At 30.5% G+C, this 17,702-nt stretch overlaps 2 protein-coding genes and 1 non-coding gene across 21 annotated transcripts; 1 reads left to right on the plus strand and 2 right to left on the minus strand.

Annotated features, from left to right (window-relative positions):
• Nucleotides 1–308: 308 nt before the first annotated feature.
• TRNAW-CCA (transfer RNA tryptophan (anticodon CCA)) lies at nucleotides 309–380 on the plus strand. The gene has a single exon. It is a non-coding gene; the product is annotated as a tRNA-Trp (tRNA).
• Nucleotides 381–1,316: 936 nt separating this feature from the next.
• On the minus strand, nucleotides 1,317–6,957 carry LOC146922544 (transcription factor TGA4-like). Of its 11 annotated transcripts, none has more exons than XM_085715416.1 (8): nucleotides 6,836–6,944; nucleotides 6,427–6,495; nucleotides 5,109–5,380; nucleotides 4,262–4,456; nucleotides 3,622–3,760; nucleotides 2,930–3,201; nucleotides 2,038–2,265; nucleotides 1,317–1,927 (listed from the first exon to the last, which is right to left on the minus strand). In XM_085715416.1, the coding sequence occupies exons 2-8, from the start codon at nucleotides 6,452–6,454 to the stop codon at nucleotides 1,787–1,789; spliced, it is 1,275 nt and encodes a 424-aa protein (XP_085571542.1). In that variant the 5' UTR covers nucleotides 6,455–6,495; nucleotides 6,836–6,944; the 3' UTR covers nucleotides 1,317–1,786. The 11 variants fall into 11 exon arrangements, with proteins under 11 accessions (XP_085571542.1, XP_085571540.1, XP_085571541.1 ...); XM_085715414.1 differs by having other exon boundaries at nucleotides 6,685–6,856; XM_085715415.1 differs by having other exon boundaries at nucleotides 6,602–6,856.
• A 1,363-nt stretch (nucleotides 6,958–8,320) lies between these two features.
• LOC146922545 (transcription factor TGA3-like) lies at nucleotides 8,321–11,892 on the minus strand. Of its 9 annotated transcripts, none has more exons than XM_085715426.1 (9): nucleotides 11,110–11,892; nucleotides 10,589–10,765; nucleotides 10,416–10,490; nucleotides 9,976–10,035; nucleotides 9,825–9,902; nucleotides 9,660–9,723; nucleotides 9,310–9,581; nucleotides 8,908–9,135; nucleotides 8,321–8,727 (listed from the first exon to the last, which is right to left on the minus strand). In XM_085715426.1, the coding sequence occupies exons 2-9, from the start codon at nucleotides 10,760–10,762 to the stop codon at nucleotides 8,554–8,556; spliced, it is 1,125 nt and encodes a 374-aa protein (XP_085571552.1). In that variant the 5' UTR covers nucleotides 10,763–10,765; nucleotides 11,110–11,892; the 3' UTR covers nucleotides 8,321–8,553. The 9 variants fall into 9 exon arrangements, with proteins under 9 accessions (XP_085571552.1, XP_085571557.1, XP_085571551.1 ...); XM_085715431.1 differs by having other exon boundaries at nucleotides 8,908–9,060; nucleotides 11,110–11,850; XM_085715425.1 differs by having other exon boundaries at nucleotides 9,310–9,584; nucleotides 11,110–11,319.
• Nucleotides 11,893–17,702: the final 5,810 nt, after the last annotated feature.

A 17,702-nucleotide genomic window follows, 5' to 3' on the forward strand; every position in this document is an offset into this window, starting at 1 on the left:
TTGAAAAAATATTCTTCCTGGCCGAATAAACCAAATGTCATGTCCTTTAAATCTTACCATATCAAACCCACTCAACTAGTGGAATTTTTTTTGTCAGCATAGAATATTTTCACAGAAGTGTATATGTACTTAGGTCACATTATTATTTAATTTTAGAAAAGATCTATCCTTAAAAAAATATGTGTATATATATATATATATATATTTGATGGTAAAGAAAGCAATATTTTAATGAGAGTTTATGTGATTTGGAACTTTCCCTTATTTCAATGGTATAGATATAATTTGCAAACAAAATTAACATCGGCGGATCCGTGGCGCAATGGTAGCGCGTCTGACTCCAGATCAGAAGGTTGCGTGTTCGATTCACGTCGGGTTCAATCCCCTTCAAAACCCCTTCAAAACCGCTTGTGACTATGACGAAGGTGCTTGTGACTACGACGAAGGCTCAAATTTAATAGCTTTTTTATTAATAGCTTTTTTATTTGAGTAAAATTGATCAGTTTCCTTCAAAAAAAAATTATCAGTTTAAAATTTATTAGTTTTCATTACAATATCTGAACCAATAAATTTAATAGCTTTTTTATTTGAGTAAAATTGATCAGTTTCCTTCAAAAAAAAAAATATCAGTTTAAAATTTATTAGTTTTCATTACAATATGTGCTATTGCTAATTTAGTATTTTGTAAATGTTATTTTTTTAAATTATAGAAAATTGATTTATTAACTTTTTAGCAAGTTTTTTTTTATTTTACAATAAAATGTGCAATTTTTTAAAAAGGGTATTTTCTTTTTATTAAAATACGATATATGTTCTATCATGTCATTATGAAGTGTGCACCAAAAATATTGTAGAAATAAATAAGAGGAAGGTTACAAACACACTATACACACTTTTCTACATCAATCCCTCAAAGAAAACACACATTTTCTAATACACTATATTTTATCGGTTAAAATTTAATTTATATGGATTTTACTATAGTTTATATATATAAAAAAAATGTTCCAACAAATCATGTGAATCCTAAATTATATATTACATGAGATTCATGTGAATTTTAACTAATAAAAAAAAGTGCGTAAAAATATATGTCAAAAGAGTGTGTTAACAACATTATTCATTAAATATTCTTTCAAAAAAAAACATTATTCATTAAATATTGTTATCCGACTTGTTAGAACACTCGCTATTTTATCGGTTAAAATTTAATTTATATGGATTTTACTATAGTTTATATATATAAAAAAAATGTTCCAACAAATCATGTGAATCCTAAATTATATATTACATGAGATTCATGTGAATTTTAACTAATAAAAAAAAGTGCGTAAAAATATATGTCAAAGAGTGTGTTAACAACATTATGCATTAAATATTCTTTCAAAAAAAACATTATTCATTAAATATTGTTATCCGACTTGTTAGAACACTCGCTATGATGAGATGGTATTGAAGAGTTATGGAAGAAGGTAGATGTTGATGGATGGAGATCAGAGAGAACATGAGCGATGAATTGAGAGGGCAAAATAAGAATTTTAATGTTAATCATGATAGGATAACTCTAACCCACCAAAAACTAAGGATAAAAATAACAAAGGCTAAGTAGGATAGGATTATAAATAGGTTTAAGTTATCCTTTCCTATCGACACACCAAACAGATGATTGAAACAGGATATGATAGTATTATCATATCCTGTCTTCTTATCATGTGCACCAAACGGGGCCTAAATACATAAAATGTTATCTATATTACATCACATGCTTATCCAAGTCTATATTCTATTATATCTTGGACATCAAACGAGTCCTAAAATTACGAAGCAAGTAAAAGTATCCCCCCATTGTCAACAAGCCTTGAGCTGCTTGCCTAATCGTTAGAATGCGAGACATCTGCACCAGAGTTTCTTGCCTAAGGCAATCTGCCTGGTAGAGAAAGAAAGACATTTAACTTGGCTATTGAAGGTGTAAAATAATATTCTAACATATATATGTGTGTGTGTAACAAAGAAGCCGAAATCATGATGTTACATTACCTGGATTATGAAAGGTTGTACTACTTCTCCTTTGTTCATGGCAGCAGCCATCTGAAAGCCATAGTTTCCGAAATCCAAGGGATCAGCTTGAATGTTGCTGATCATAGTCTGCTTCAATCTTTCTAACCCTTGTGTTAGAGCATCTTCAGCTTCAAGAGAGGATAATCGAAGGTTGTTGATGTCAACAATTTGTCGATCAGTTAAAGCATCAAGCTTGGGAACAATGATCTGTAACAATATGTCAAGTAGTTTCTACAAAGTCATTAACGTTTCTGCAAGACTATACAACAATAACATGGACAAATATTTTTTCACTAGTGGATTAGCCACATGTATCAATCGATGTTATAAAACCTGTTACGAGGTTTCCAAGAGATGATAATTTAACAATTTACAAAATATGTAATGAAAATTCATAGTACTGCTAGTATACTATGAAAAAGTTGAAATAACCGCGGAAATTAGAAGCAGAAAAAATAAAATTGGTCATCACATTTGGCATCTCTTACACTTTGCGACAAAATGAGAGAAAATTTGTCCTTTTTTCATCTCCAAATTTTCATCCTTTATTTCAACCTTTTCTAGTAATGATTGAATATCAGACAGAAAAGAGATGTTATTCTTAACAACAATTAGATTGCAATTCATAATAGAAATATCAAGTAACTCTAGTTATGCTTGGAATCTGACAATGTTTTCTTGGTTCTTAGTAAAACTGAAATCTATATATCAAACCTTCAAAATGAGACTTCAATTCAATCCCCACATTTCGATGTGCTGGTTATATCACAAAATTATGCGGAGATAGTAGTTTCTATTAATCTCTACTAAAGAATCATGAAAAGAATAACTTAACAACAAAATTCAAGCAGATTAAGATAAGTAGATGTACATTTAGAAGCTGTGATGGACGGGATCCTCCAATCCAAAGAAAAAGGTGCTCTACCGATGTTTTCCATGCGCCAGAGATTAAATAGAAAACATCAGTCTTTGCAGCTTCAGCTTTCATTCTGAAAAGATCTGAGTATTGGTTCAAGCTACTCTCAACAAGTAGATGGAGCTGTATGTCAGATGCATTATTGTGCAAAGCATTTCTTAGTTCTTCATTTTGTCTATCTTGCTCTTCAATCCAACGTCGATATTCAATTTCAAATAAAGATATACCTGCTGAACAGAATAACAAGAATATTTTAAAAACACATGATCTACTAAAACAATGACGCATTAAATCTCCGCAACTTCATTAGAGACAATTATATTATAGTATTATATGTTATATCCTTATTTTATGTGTTGAGACAGAAACTAATTTAACCAATTTCTCATCTCTATTTCTATGATGTTCTGATTGTCAATTCGGGTTTAAACTGGTTATTTTGGGTTGAATTTGAACTTGAACGAATTCAGATAAAATACATGTTTGGTTGGTTTGAATCATCGGTTTGAACGGGTCACTCGTACCTGTGAACACCCCTACTGGTTCATATGTAAAATATATGTACATCATAAACAAATAAAAAAATAAAATTATTTAAGAGTGAAAGTTGTCCTAAGTTGAGTTTTGAGTAGGGTAGAAAGAATCACACGAACGAGCAGTCCACAATGAACTAAGAGTGCGAAGACGGTGAATGTAATCCCCCATAGCCAGCAAGCCTTGAGCAGCTTGCGCAATTGTCAAGATACGAGACATGTACGCCAGAGTTTGTTGCCTAAGGTGATCTGCCTGTAGAGAAAGGAAAACATTAATTTAGTTATTGAAAGAGTGAAACATTTGATGTAGGACTAACTATTAGGAATAGTTTGTTATTACGTGGTTACTTTCTTAATGTCTCGCAAACTCTATATAGAAAAATCTCATGTACGCATTTACTGTATATTTCAATTTGATTCAATATGAATTCTAAGGAATTTTCCTTTCTATCAAGCTCACAAGCATATTTCCCTGAGAACCGGAGGGTTAAGACAAAAAAAAGAGGTTACTAGTCTCATTTGGGAATAAAAGTTTGTATAGGTGTATAGTATTAGTGTATTACTATTGTAATAGGGTTTTGAAAAAAAGGTTTGTGACTGTAATTTGGAAAGCATCGAAAGATTTTATATCTATTCAACTATATAGTGGCATAATCGCAACTTGGAAACCTTATTGGGACTACACATAATGTTCACATGACTCAGGTTATGTGTGAGCAGTAGCAAACGTGCCCAAATTTTGATGTTACATTACCTGGATTACAAAACTTTCTACTGCTTCTACTTTGTTCATGACAGCAGCCATCTGAAAGCCATAGTTTCCAAAATCTAGCGGAAGTTTTTCTAACCCTTCTGTTAGAGCATCTTCAGCTTGAAGAGAGGATAAACGGAGATTGTTAATGCTAACAATTTGTTGATCAGTTAAAGCATCGAGCTTAGGTACAACGATCTGTAAGGAAAAGACAAGTAGTTTCTACAAGGTCATTAATGTTTCCGCAAAACCATACAAGAACAACAAATATTTTTTCACTAGGCGGATCAGCTACATATATCAACCGACGTCATAAAATCTCTTCTAATGTTTCCAAAACATGATAATTTAACAATTTACAAGATGTATAATGAAAATTGATAGTACCACTAGTCTAGTCAAAACCAACCCCAAATAATATCTAAAGGAATTTTTCTATTACTGTTTAAGAGTATACATTAGTATAACAGAGTTGAAATAACGAACGAAATTAAAAACGGAAAACATAAAATTGGTCATCACAATTGGCATCTCTCACACTTGGTGACGAAATGAGAGATTTTTTTGCCTTTTTCCGTCGTCTATGAATTGTCATCGCTTACTTCAACCTTCGTGGTGAATGAATATCAGATTGAAAATATGTGCTATTCGCAACAATGAGATTGCATATCAAGTAACTCTGGCTGTGTTTGGAATCTGATAATGTGTTCGATGATTCCTAATAAAACTGAAATTTATATACCAAACCTTTAAAATGAGACATATTCACTCCCTGTAATTCAATATGGTAGTTATGTCAAAAAATTATATTAACAACGAAATTGAAACAGATTAAGATTAGTGGATGTACGTTTAGAAGCTGTGACGGACAGGATCCTCCAAACCAAAGAAAAAGGCGTTCTAACGGCGCTTTCCATGCGCCAGAGATTAAATATAAAGCATCAATCTTTGCAGCTTCTGCTTTCATTCTGAAAAGATTTGAGTATTGGTTCAAGCTACTCTCGACAAGTAGATGAAGTTGTATATCAGATGCATTAGTTTGCAATGCATTTCTTAGTTCTTCGTTTTGTCGATCTTGTTCTTCAATCCAACGTCCATATTCAATTTCAAACAAAGATATCCCTGCTTCATACAATAATAAAGACATAGTTTTTTAAGAAAGCCACAACACAACACACAAAAGCAAATGATCCATCATCGATATATAAACTTGAAATAAGTATACGTAATTACAAAATAAATGGTATCTCATAATACGACAAAGATGAAAAAAAGTGTGCAACATTAATATTTTTTCCTAGAAGCAAGCATCGTCCATTGAAGGTTGAAAAAAAATTAGTGAAGCAAACGTGATTTGTAGTAAACTAGTAAAAAATATTTACTGACTAATTGATTGTCTTAATTGCATTTTTGGTCACCCTATTTTCACCATTTTGTGGAATTGGTACCCATATTTTAAAATTTAACCGTTTCAGTCCCTCCATCGTGGTTTTGAACTAAAAAAATTGTGATGTGATATATGTTTTGAATGATGTAGTATATGATTTGAAGATATGAAAAGATTAACATTTATGAAATCGTAAGAAAATTCCCTTTAAAATTTATTTAAAAAATGTCATATTAGTATATTTTAGACCAAATATCGAAAGAAGGACCAAAACTGCCATATTTTAAAATAAGGGGACCAATTCGCAAAATAGTGAACATAGGAGGATTGAAATTGCAATTAAGTCTTGATTGTTTCTATTAGGGTCAATTGAGACTTCAATGCAAATTCTTATTTAATAAAAACAAAATGAACAGTAGATGCATGTACATAAATGAAAGAGAGGTGTGTGAAATAAGAGAGATATGAATCTATAACTTTTTTTGTTTTTATTTTTTGAATTACCAATGCTAGTATGTTAAAATATTAGTATTGATTGTTATGTTACTATATTTCTTCGGACGATACGAGGACTTGAACTTGAACTTTTAACTCCTAAACCCCTTTAATCACATAATTCAAACCTGTTGAGTTACCCAACCGCAAAAACACAAAAATACTAACACTATAGAAGCACAAAAAACAGAGCCATTCAGTTTACTTCAATTGCATCTAAAAAAAAATAAGCAAGTGATAACTAAGAAAGAAATAAAAATAAAAACAGCAATTATGAATCACTAGCCTGAGTTTATTGTTCTAGATGATCCCATATTACTGACAGTGACTTCAAATAAATTGCTTCCTTATAAACCTGCATGCAGAAATTTTAATATATGCTTAGAAATGATAGATAAAAAAAATAATATAAATTAAATTATAGGAAGAAATAAGCATGGTGATTTTATAGTTGGTATCACCTGTTTTCAAAGTTACAATTGCATGAACTTAAATCTACTTGTTTCCAAGGGAACAGAAGAAAGAGTAGGATTCAATTGATTACCTCAAGAAAGGAAAGAGAGATATGATGTGTTGTCTCCGAAGAAAATTGTTAATAGTAAGTTTTCTAAATGAATAAAGATTATACAAATTTTTTTATGCAAGAGTTGATATGATACAAAGAAAATCAAACATCAACTGAAAAAGAAATCAACCTATGAATTGGTAGAATCAGCAAGCACCAATATGAAATGAATCTATCTATAATAAAATTATTTTCACACAAGATATGACAAGCAACGCACTGACCAAAGGAAACAACTAAAAGTTGGATTATGTCATAAATAAAAGGAAAGTCTTTGATGTACACGTGTTAAGTGGGTGGGAAACTCTATATGGTAGAGAAAGAGTGATTCGATAGTGATGGAGGAGTCCGAGGAGCGGCAATGACCTTAACATTCTGGACAACATCGATTTCCGACAATCTTCCTCTTAAGTGTGAGTTCATCCACACAAGGATCTCACTCTTGCTCCCTCACTGAGCCTAACCAGGGCTCTGATTCCACTTGTTGCAGAGTTCGTGGAGCAGCGGAAGTGGCGACGGGCTAAGCATCTAAGACCTCTACGAAATTTAGACACCACATCTCCACCTACTACCTTTAAGCATTAAGCTCTTTTTTATATCTAAAGTTTTCTTCATTTTTAACTGATGTGGAACATAATGACTCACACTTGATTAATAGTATTTCCAAATATCATTGTTGTGAATAAAATATTTTTTTTATTATAATAAAAAACTATTTACATTTAATTTTTATGCAGTGTTTCTAAAGCTCTGCTTTGATGTGTCAGCTTGGCTTACTTTTCATTTTAATAGAAACAACTAGGCAGTGTATAAAGAATAAAAAGGAATGATGACAAGAAAGTACAAATAGTTTACACACCTTTTGTTATTAATTTGATAGTGGTCTTTGCCACTCACAAGTAGTTGATATATTTATGAATTATGCTAACTAGTGTCTTCGAACATTAGCTAAAGGAAATAAAAAATGAAAATTTTGTATTGAAATCAATATATTTTACACTTTCAAGTATTTGGTTACACAAGTTTCTTTAACTAGTGTATTAGGGACACTAGTTAGCATTTCCTAATATTTATTAATAAGTTAAAAGCATATTAAAATAAAGGAACTCATAGATGTTTATGCATTTCTTAGTTTAGTAACTTCAAAACACTCAAACACTATATTTAAACTTCTTTGGATGGTTAAAGAACTCATAGAAAAGGTACATAGTTCTCCTCAGCGTAATTGACACATCATATAACTTTCAAGTTCAACAACTTATTATTTTATAATAACCGTTCATGTATAAGTTATTTCGATAACCAAAGATAAAACAAAGTTAAATCGTTTTTGTATAAGTTTTTCTAAAAGGTATACCAAGTGTTTATATTAGTAAATAAGTTCAAATAAGTCAATCCAAAGAGATATTCTTGATAGGGTAGTTATTGCATTATACAAAGTTCCATCTCAAAAATAACAAATGAAAAGTAAACGTCACAAAAGGATTATTTTTCTAAAAACTAAAAATGCATTAATAAAAAAATTAAAATAACAAATATTAGTAAAACAAAGTAATTATTATTTTTTTCTCTCTCAAAAAAAAAAGTAATTATTATTTTTTATATTCAAAACATATACTTAATATGTAGACTAATTTATTGTTCATAACTTCTTCATGTAGATGATGATAAAATGTTTATATACAAGTTGTTCTCAAGAGCTATACAAACCGTAGTATGAACTTTGCATCATGGTACTTGACAGCATTAGCTTGTTCATATGCCATATATATATATATATTGAAGAAATAAAAAATGTACAAAAGAAAAGAAGAAAAGAAAATATCTTAAGATTGAAAAATATATATCTTAATTTGAGTGTTGAGTAGGGTAGAAATGGTGACATGAACGAGCAGTCCACAATGAACTAAGAGTGCGAAGACGATGAAAGTATTCCCCCATAGCCAACAAGCCTTGAGCAGCTTGACCAATTGATAATATGCGTGACATGTATAACAGAGTTTGTTGCCTAAGGTGATCTGCCTGCAAAGAAGAAGAAAAATGCTTCAATTTAGCTGTAGAAAGTGCGAAAAAAGAAAAATCGATGCAAGACTAACCACCCACGTTTGAATTCTAATACACATTAATGTTTCCACGACACATGTTATGTGTGATTGATAACAAACAACAAACAAGACCAAATTATGATTTTATATTGATTACCTGAATTACAAAACCTTCTACTGCTTCTCCTTTGTCCATGGCAGCAGCCATCTGAAAGCCGTAGTTTCCGAAATCCAAGGGATCAGCTTGAATGTTGTTGATCATACTCTGCTGGAGTTTCTCCAACCCTATTGACAGTGCATCTTCAGCTTGCTGAGATGATAAACGCAGGTTGTTAATGCTAGCAATTTGTTGATCATTCAAATTCTCAAGTTTCGGTACCACGATCTGTAAGAAAAAGTCAAATGGTTTGTACAAAATCATCGATAGATTAGCTACATGTATCAATCGACGCTATAGAAACATGTCCTGAGGTTTACATGACACGACATGATGTTTAACAATTTACAAAACATAGAACAAAGAAAATATAAAAAAGATAATAGTAATTAGTGGATATACATTTAGAATTTGTGATGGACGAGATCCTCCGATCCAAAGAAAAAGGCGTTCGACCGGTGATTTCCATACACCAGATATTAAATGGAAAACATCAGCCTTTGCAGCTTCTGCTTTCATTCTGAAAAGATTTGAGTATTGGTTCAAGCTACTCTCAACAAGTAGATGAAGTTGTATATCAGATGCATTAGTTTGCAATGCATTTCTTAGTTCTTCGTTTTGTTGATCTTGTTCTTCAATCCAACGTCCATATTCAATTTCAAACAAAGATATCCCTGCTTCGAAACATGACAGGACTATTTTAAAAAATATAATTTTGAGGAAACTTAAAACTACAATTATCAATCACTAACCTGAGTTTATTGTTCCGGACGTTCCCATATAACCGACATCCAATAAACTGTTTCTGTATAAACCCTGCAAGGATAAATATGGATAAATCTCTATGAATGATAGATGAAATAATTTATATAAAATAGAGGAAGAGGTAAGGATGACGATTTTTTATATGGTATCACCTGTTTTCTTGTTTTCTCGATATCTAATTCCAACTGCATGAGCTTCAATCTACTCGTTTCCAGTTGTTGAACATAAGCCTGTGAATCACAAACATACAAATAAGATCATAAACACTAGTAGCTTCCTTCCTATAAATTCAATTTTCACAACCTTTTTTCGCAGCCGACATTTTCGAGCAGCCGCGCGATTCTGTGCTTGACGTCGTAGTACCTATACATAGATATTGAGAAACTATAATGTCAGAATCCATTATGAACTCTTCCAAGCTAAACAATTCTCTTTAATTAATTTTTTTTGACAGAAGGTCACTTCTCAAACTCCATGATACTATGTTAAAACTATTAAAATGAAACATGAAAATTATCATGACTAAATATATAAAAGAAATATAAATCACTACTTAAAAAAGTTGAAATAACGACAAAAATTTAGAGACAAAAAAGACAAAATGCGTCTCGAAGTGTTTTTTTTTTTTTGAAGAAGCGTCTCTAAGTGTTAGAAACGCTAAATTTAGTAACCAGTGTTATTTTTCTCATCTTTAATTTCTGCCGTTATTTCAATTTTTTCTACTAGTGATGTAATTTTATCACCTTAGGAACAGGTTCTTGAATAGTCTCTTGATCATCTCCAGAAGGTTCTCTTGATTCTTGAGGAATACATTGAGACTATACAAATAAAATTCAAAAGAATATTGTCAACTAGTTTTCTCAATAAACATAGATAACCATAGAAACAAAATAGAAATTCATGAGTTCAATTTCACCTTGTTTTCCATGCTACTTATGTTCATCTTCAACATTGGGGAAGCAATTGAATTCAAAGTACTATGATCAACTTTAAAGCTATCCTCCCACATACTCACTTGAAGGAATGGCTCATACATGTTCATCCTTTTCGGCGCGATAAGTTGAGTTGACGATGATGAAGAGGAGTTCATATACTAGAAACCATAAAAAGAAAAGTCATATCTCAAATTGAAGAATCAAAATAACATAATGTAGGAAAAAATAAAAAGAGAAAATTAAAACTTGGTCCCTTTAAGAAGCAATAATTAAGAGAAAAACTTGAATCTAGCTTCAATATTTGAAATTATACAAAACATCAACATCATAAACAGAAATATCCAAAAAGTTTGCACATGATTAATGTTCTTTTATCTCCAAAGAATATTATAATTTTAATAAATAAATAAATAAAGATAATCAAATATTTTGATGCCACTTAAAAAAGCAAGAGTTGATATGATACAAAGAAAATCAAACACGGCTGAAAAAGAAAGCCAACCTATAGCTTTCTAGCTTGGTAGAATCAGCAATCACACCAATATCAACATTAGTCCAATTTAAGCACCAAATGAAAATGAATTTATTTCTCAATCATTTTATATTGAATGAACAAATTTAGTACAAAATAATACCATTACTTTCCCACATGCAAACAAGCTATGAAAAGCAAAGCACTTACAGAAGAAAACAACTAAAAATTTGATTGAATAATAAACAAAACGTTATCATTCTTTAAATATAATAACAAAACTTTTTTGTTTTTGTTTTTGTTTTTTTTATTTTAATTTATTTTTATGCAGGGTTTAAAAAAGATGCTTTTATGTGTCAGCTTGCTAAAGGGCTAAGGCTGTTACTTTCCTTTTTAAGAGAAACAAATCAGTGGTGCATTAGAAATCAAAAGGAATGAACACAGAAATAATTAAAGTACCTGTAGTTCAGAACTTTTTTTTTTTTATTATTTAGATTGTGGTTTTTGCCAAACATAAGTAGTGAAAATACTATTGCTACTTCCATCAATTATTTACATACCATATAAGTGTATAAAGATTAATTTTGAATGATCATTTAAAAAAAAAAATTAATTTTGAATGAATTAATTTTGTAAAATTTGTTCCAAATAAAAGTGAGTTCACCGTAAAGGGATTTATGTTTGTTTAAATTTACATAATAGTGATTTAAACAATAAATTTAAGAGAAAAAATCATTTGTAGGGACAAATGCTTTTCAAAAAAATAATTGTAGAGATAAATCATTAAATTTTATCTTCAAAACCAATTTTATACTTATTGAATCAATATTGACTCTTCTAAAAGTTGAGTCAAACATTCACTACCTAAATGATCTTTTGAATCATATGGCATGGGTGTCTTATACTCAAAGACCTTATAAAGAGCTAACATCCGTCCAATTCATTCTCCTCCGCATTCCTTGATTTTCTATATTCTTTTTTGTTTATATAAGAAAATATTTATGTTATCTAAAAAAAAAAAAGATATTTATGTGAGTTGGGCTCGGGATACTCATCGGGACCAGGGTTAATTAGCAATGTCATCAAACCCATTTGAGGTTGGCCTATAGTGATATAGTAAGGTTGGCTAAAAATACCCTAGTAGAGTTTTCTGTAATTAGGGTTTGCCTATAGTAGAAAACTCCTTCGGAGTTTGAAGGTAAATCTCTCAGAGTGAAGGGGCTAGATGTACGAACCGGATTAGGGTGTGATCTAGTATAAAATATACTTATGCGATCTAGTATAAAAATACCTTTATATGTTTTAAACCTTTGTGTCAAAATTGTTTTATCAAAGGGTATTTTTCAAAGAGAAAGAAAGGTTTTTAAAAGCATTTGTGTAAAAATCAACACAATTTAACCTCTATTTGTGTTTTCTTGCACTTTATAAATGTTCAATTTATATTATTTTGTGCATGATTGTTGATATGATTTGACATGATTTTGCGATTGTATCAATGAAATTTATTATACAACACTGCAAGGTTGGATTTTTTAGTATTGATATGAATACATGGTTGGATTGATTGGAATCTCTCATCTAAATCTAATGATGTTTGTTTGTTGCATGAGCATTGACCTGTTTTCTTTGGTGTGGCTTCTCATCATCTTTGGAAGTGTTATCACTTTCTTGGGTCGTTTTTGAGATGTATTCTAAGGCTTTGTTTGGGAGTTTGGAGGGGAAGGGAGGGGAGGGTTTTGGGGGGTTGGAAATATATAGAAAAATGGACAAAAAATTCATATTTTTTGAAAGAACAGTTTTTTAGAGAATGATAAACCAATACTTATGACTAATATACTTTTAATTTTAAGAATATTATAACAACATAGATTGAATTTGAAAAATTCATATAAACCCTCCATAACCCTCCAAAACCCTCCCCCAATGCAATTTTTGAGTTCCCCCAAATGAGGGGGGTTTTTTATTATGAATAAAAAATTAACCTCCAAAGCCCTCTCCTCCCAATGTCTTCTATTTCTTCCACTTGCTCATTCCTTTTTTCCAAAACCCTCCCCTCCCCTCCCCCTCCAAACTCCCAAACAAAGCCTAAAGTGGTAGTTGATATAGTGAATTATAAAAGGACTCGTATTCGTTTCCTTCCACATAACCCCTTCTTGATGATATTATTTCTCGTTCACATCGTATAGTCAACAAGTGAGAGGATCTACTGTGTTCAACAAAAAAAAAGTGAGAGGATCTACTAACTAATAATGGTCATTTTGCACCTTTAATTGGGACTACTTTAGATTCAGACTTTCCATTGCTTGATTTACTTTTTAATTCATGATGTTAGAGATGTTTGTACCTCTTGGCTAGTCTTGTGGTATGTTCCCCATTATTATATGATTTCTGCTCTTCTCCGGCACATTTTGGTCGCGCCCAGCATGATTTCCAAATATACACCTGCGTGAGTTAAGTCACGCTGCGTGACTTAACTCACGCACCTTATAAGCTCTGCGTGACTTAAGTCACGCACCACTGAGCATTTGCGTGAGTTAACTCACGTAAGTTGGCCGATGGTCAGAACTGAAGAACAAACTTTTTTTCACTTTGGTCAGGTTTTCAACATTCAATTTACACGTTTTTAACTACTTTTACACGTTTTTTTTACCACATTTATGGTAGATACAAATTAGGTTATCATTCCTACCTATAAATACCCTCACAAACTTTCTCTTTTCCTCACATTATCTCCTCCCACTCTTTCTCTTCTTTTTTGCTTCTATAGTCTCTAAGCTCTTTATACCACTTTAGCTATATAGTAATATCTCTTGGGGGAAATAGTGGTCAGTCGGGTTAGGAAAAAGACATCATCCCTTGAGGTAAAATTAGGTTTGCTTCCTTTTACTCCCAAAATCTTTTTACCGTGGGTAAAAAAGAATTATCATGGGGGTAGAAAAGGAACCAGATTTAAATTAACCTCAAGGGATCTTGATGTCTTTTACCCCAACAGGACTGATCACTATTTTCCCCAACAGTTATTGCTATATACCGAAGAGGGTAAAAATAACTTTTTACCCCAAGAGGATAAAAAGATAATAAATAGATTAGGGAATTCAAATAAAATATATGTATTAATTATTGTAATGTTTGAATGATATTAATAAAACGAGAGTTATATTTAATTTTGTTTTTTATTTGTATTTATATTTGCATTTATTTTATGTTTATGATTATGTATTGAAAAAATAAATATTGAATAAATAAAATCGAATTTATTTTCTAATTTTGTATTTAATGAATAAATAAATTAGAATAAATATTGAATTAGAATAAAATCAAATTTATTTTCTAATTTCGATTTTATTTTAAGTGCATAAATAAATTAGAATTTATTTTCTAATTTCGAATTTATTTTAAGTGCATAAATAAATTAGAATATAGCAAATAAATAATTTAGAATAAAGTGAACAATTAATTTCGAAAATAAATAATTTAGAATAAAGTGAACGAATAATTTAGAATAAAGTAAATAAAATATTTTAGAATAAAGTAAATAAAATAATTAGAAAATAGTAAATAAATTAAAAAAAGTAGCCACTATGCGGCACTTAACTCACGCCACTTAACTTAACTTGCGCATTATTTTACACTTGCGCTAGTTAACTAGCACATGGGCATTTTAGGCATGACTGCAGGGCGCGAGTGTTTTGTGCTGGAGGAAGAGCAGAAAATCTTATTTTATATAAAAAACCCAAATATATATTTTCTCCCTCTCATTTTAATTGTCACTTTATCTTTTTTGATATGTGTCAAAGCAATTGTCACTTTATTAGAATATGAAAAGAACATTTATTAACTTTCTTTTCTAATGTATTCTTATTTATTGAATTCCAGTCTATTTAATTACCCTTATGATTTAACGATAAGTTTAAGGAAAAATGAACTTGTCTGCCCTTAATTTAATTTCATATAACAATTTTGTCATTTATATTTTTTTCACGTAATATATTTGATTTTGATCAATGACAACTTAGTGGAACAACTATAATTTATAAAGAAAATGAGGTATTGACACAAAAATCAAAGTAATAGATAAATAAACTAAAAACATAATGTAAGTATGAAAGAAAAACTGTCACAAAAGTTGTTAAAAAATAGTTATCCGTGCATGCATACAGGTTGTGTTTCTTTTTTTGGGGTCGTAGGATTAATTGATTCCGATTTGTAGCAATTACAGATGGCGTTTATTTATTTGAATACGAGAAAAAAAAAATTATTTTTCTTAAATCTAACCTTTTTTTTTTTAGAACTTTTTTTGTTATTTAATTCTTTTATATTTTATGTTCTCTTTTGCCATCATAATACGTTGGGCAGGCTCTCTGATTACTAATGTTAAAATTAAACCATTTGCAAAATAATTAAATAGAAATGGATTTCTTCATACATACATGTTGGTATTCCAAATTTGTTTGTAACCTCTGAACTTTGACTCATCTGACACTACCAATATTACATGAGTGAATACTTTTACTCGAATTTGAACTCAAGACCCCATACAACGGTTTAGTGGTACTTGTTAAATCATCTATATAGATAAAAGTAATTTCAAATAATCAGGGGTGGCCCTGAGGGCGGGCTTGAGGGGCGGCGGCCCAGGGCACTATTATATTGATGGGCACCAAAATTATTATCATTATTATTTTAGGAAGGAAAAAATTACTCCCTCCTGTCCTATTTAAGAGAGACAATTAAATTTTTAGATACATTAAATAATTTATGTATTTGGTTTAGATTCTTGACTAGATACATAAATTATTCAATGTATCTAAAAAGTCAACTTTCTCTTGTAAATAGTACCGGAGGGAGTATTATTTTTATTAGTAGTTAGTACTCTATATATCTATATATATATTTAATTCGCTTTGATTAATTCTATTGAAAAAATATTTTTAGATAACTTTGATTATAAATGAATATTTTGCAACAAAAAATATAAGAAGAAAAATATTTGAATGATTAAAAGGGCACAATTTATAGTTTCGTCCAGGGCACAAAAAATCTTAGGGCCGGCCCTGCAAATAACACATCATAAGTATATGGTGAAATGAAAGGAAAGTTTCTAATTAAGTTGTTTAACAAAAGTGTCACACATGCACCATACACTTTAACTTTGATGATAATATGTAATATGTAATCATATAACTTTTTTTTTATTATAATTAGAAAAAGCAAGTACTAATCGAATTAGTATAATTTGTTGGGGATACTCCTCCCAAATAATCAACTGTTAGATTCGGTCGAAGTTGTCCCTTTCCAACCTCACATGGAAAAGGTTTTGCACTTCATAAACGACATCCAAAAATGCTTTTGTAAAGAAGATAAAGGATTTATTAAAAGTAGACATGTTTCTCCTTTATTTCTTCCTCTTTTATCTCTTTTTTCCATCACCAAAAGTGTTACAGTACGCTCAACTCAATCAATAATTTGATTACAAGAAATAAAAACTATTCAAAACAAAAGGAAAAACCGTTATGATATACATATTAACATTTTGTTATCTCTTATTTGAGCATGTACTTTTTGACGAATTGGATACAATTCTTATTAAATCTTATTAGAAATCGTACCCCACCAAACCGGCTTGTGAGGTGAAGATTGCCCTCACTTATAAACAAATTGTCAGGCCAACTCCTAACCGATGTGGGACTCTTAACACACCCCCTCACGCTCAGGATTGCACATCTGAAGCGTGAACATAATGAAAGATATTTTAACAGAGACCCAAAATCATCATAGATACAAATTATAGCATATTGAAGAAATAGAATAGATGTGTACCTGATTTAATTGGTTGATGATTGACTGTTAAGATCCCGTTAGAGAAGAAGCCATTAGAGAAAGGTTAGGGTTGAGAGAGTCTTCTGCCTCCTCACTGATGGTACGTTTACTGTGTGTCTAACCTAATGGGATAGTTAGATTATATACTCATCAGTGGACGTAGGGACCACTCATTCGGGGTGACTAATAAGAACGGTCCAACCCATCACGGTCCGTTCACAATAAACCCAATATAAATAATAAGTATAATAACATTAAATATTTAACACTACATAATTCATTTATATTTTAATAATTAATAAAAGTAAATCCAAAATATTAAACAATCTCCCACTTGGATTACTTAAATTAATTATTAAATAAAGGTAATACAAGAATGGTAGTAGAAGTATGTCAAATATTTATAATAGTACTTGTCATCAAAATAGTATAAGAAACACAAGATTCAACAATGCAGAAATTGAATCCGATAGGGCAAACAAAATCATACATGTTAAACCTTACATTTCACATAGAATAAAGAATATGGATTAACATTATAAATCAAGAATTTGTAATCCAATAATGGTCCATGCATATAAAATGCTATAACAAACTCCTACTAACCCAAAATATCATAGACTTAATCAAATCATTATGAGTTACAATACTCATATGTGTAAGTTTGTTGGTTAGTGGTTCTGCCAATGAGTTTTTCAATTTTATAAAAGTCATATATCCACATAGGTATAAGAATAGTAATTACTTATTGGGATAGCTTATTAAGAATGTAATTACATTTAGTCAAAATCAATAAATGTTCT

The sequence above is a fragment of the Medicago sativa genome, chromosome 5 (genome assembly GCF_051527215.1).
Source record: "Medicago sativa cultivar Bolivia chromosome 5, Bolivia_mono, whole genome shotgun sequence".
NCBI classification, from domain to species: Eukaryota; Viridiplantae; Streptophyta; class Magnoliopsida; order Fabales; family Fabaceae; genus Medicago; species Medicago sativa.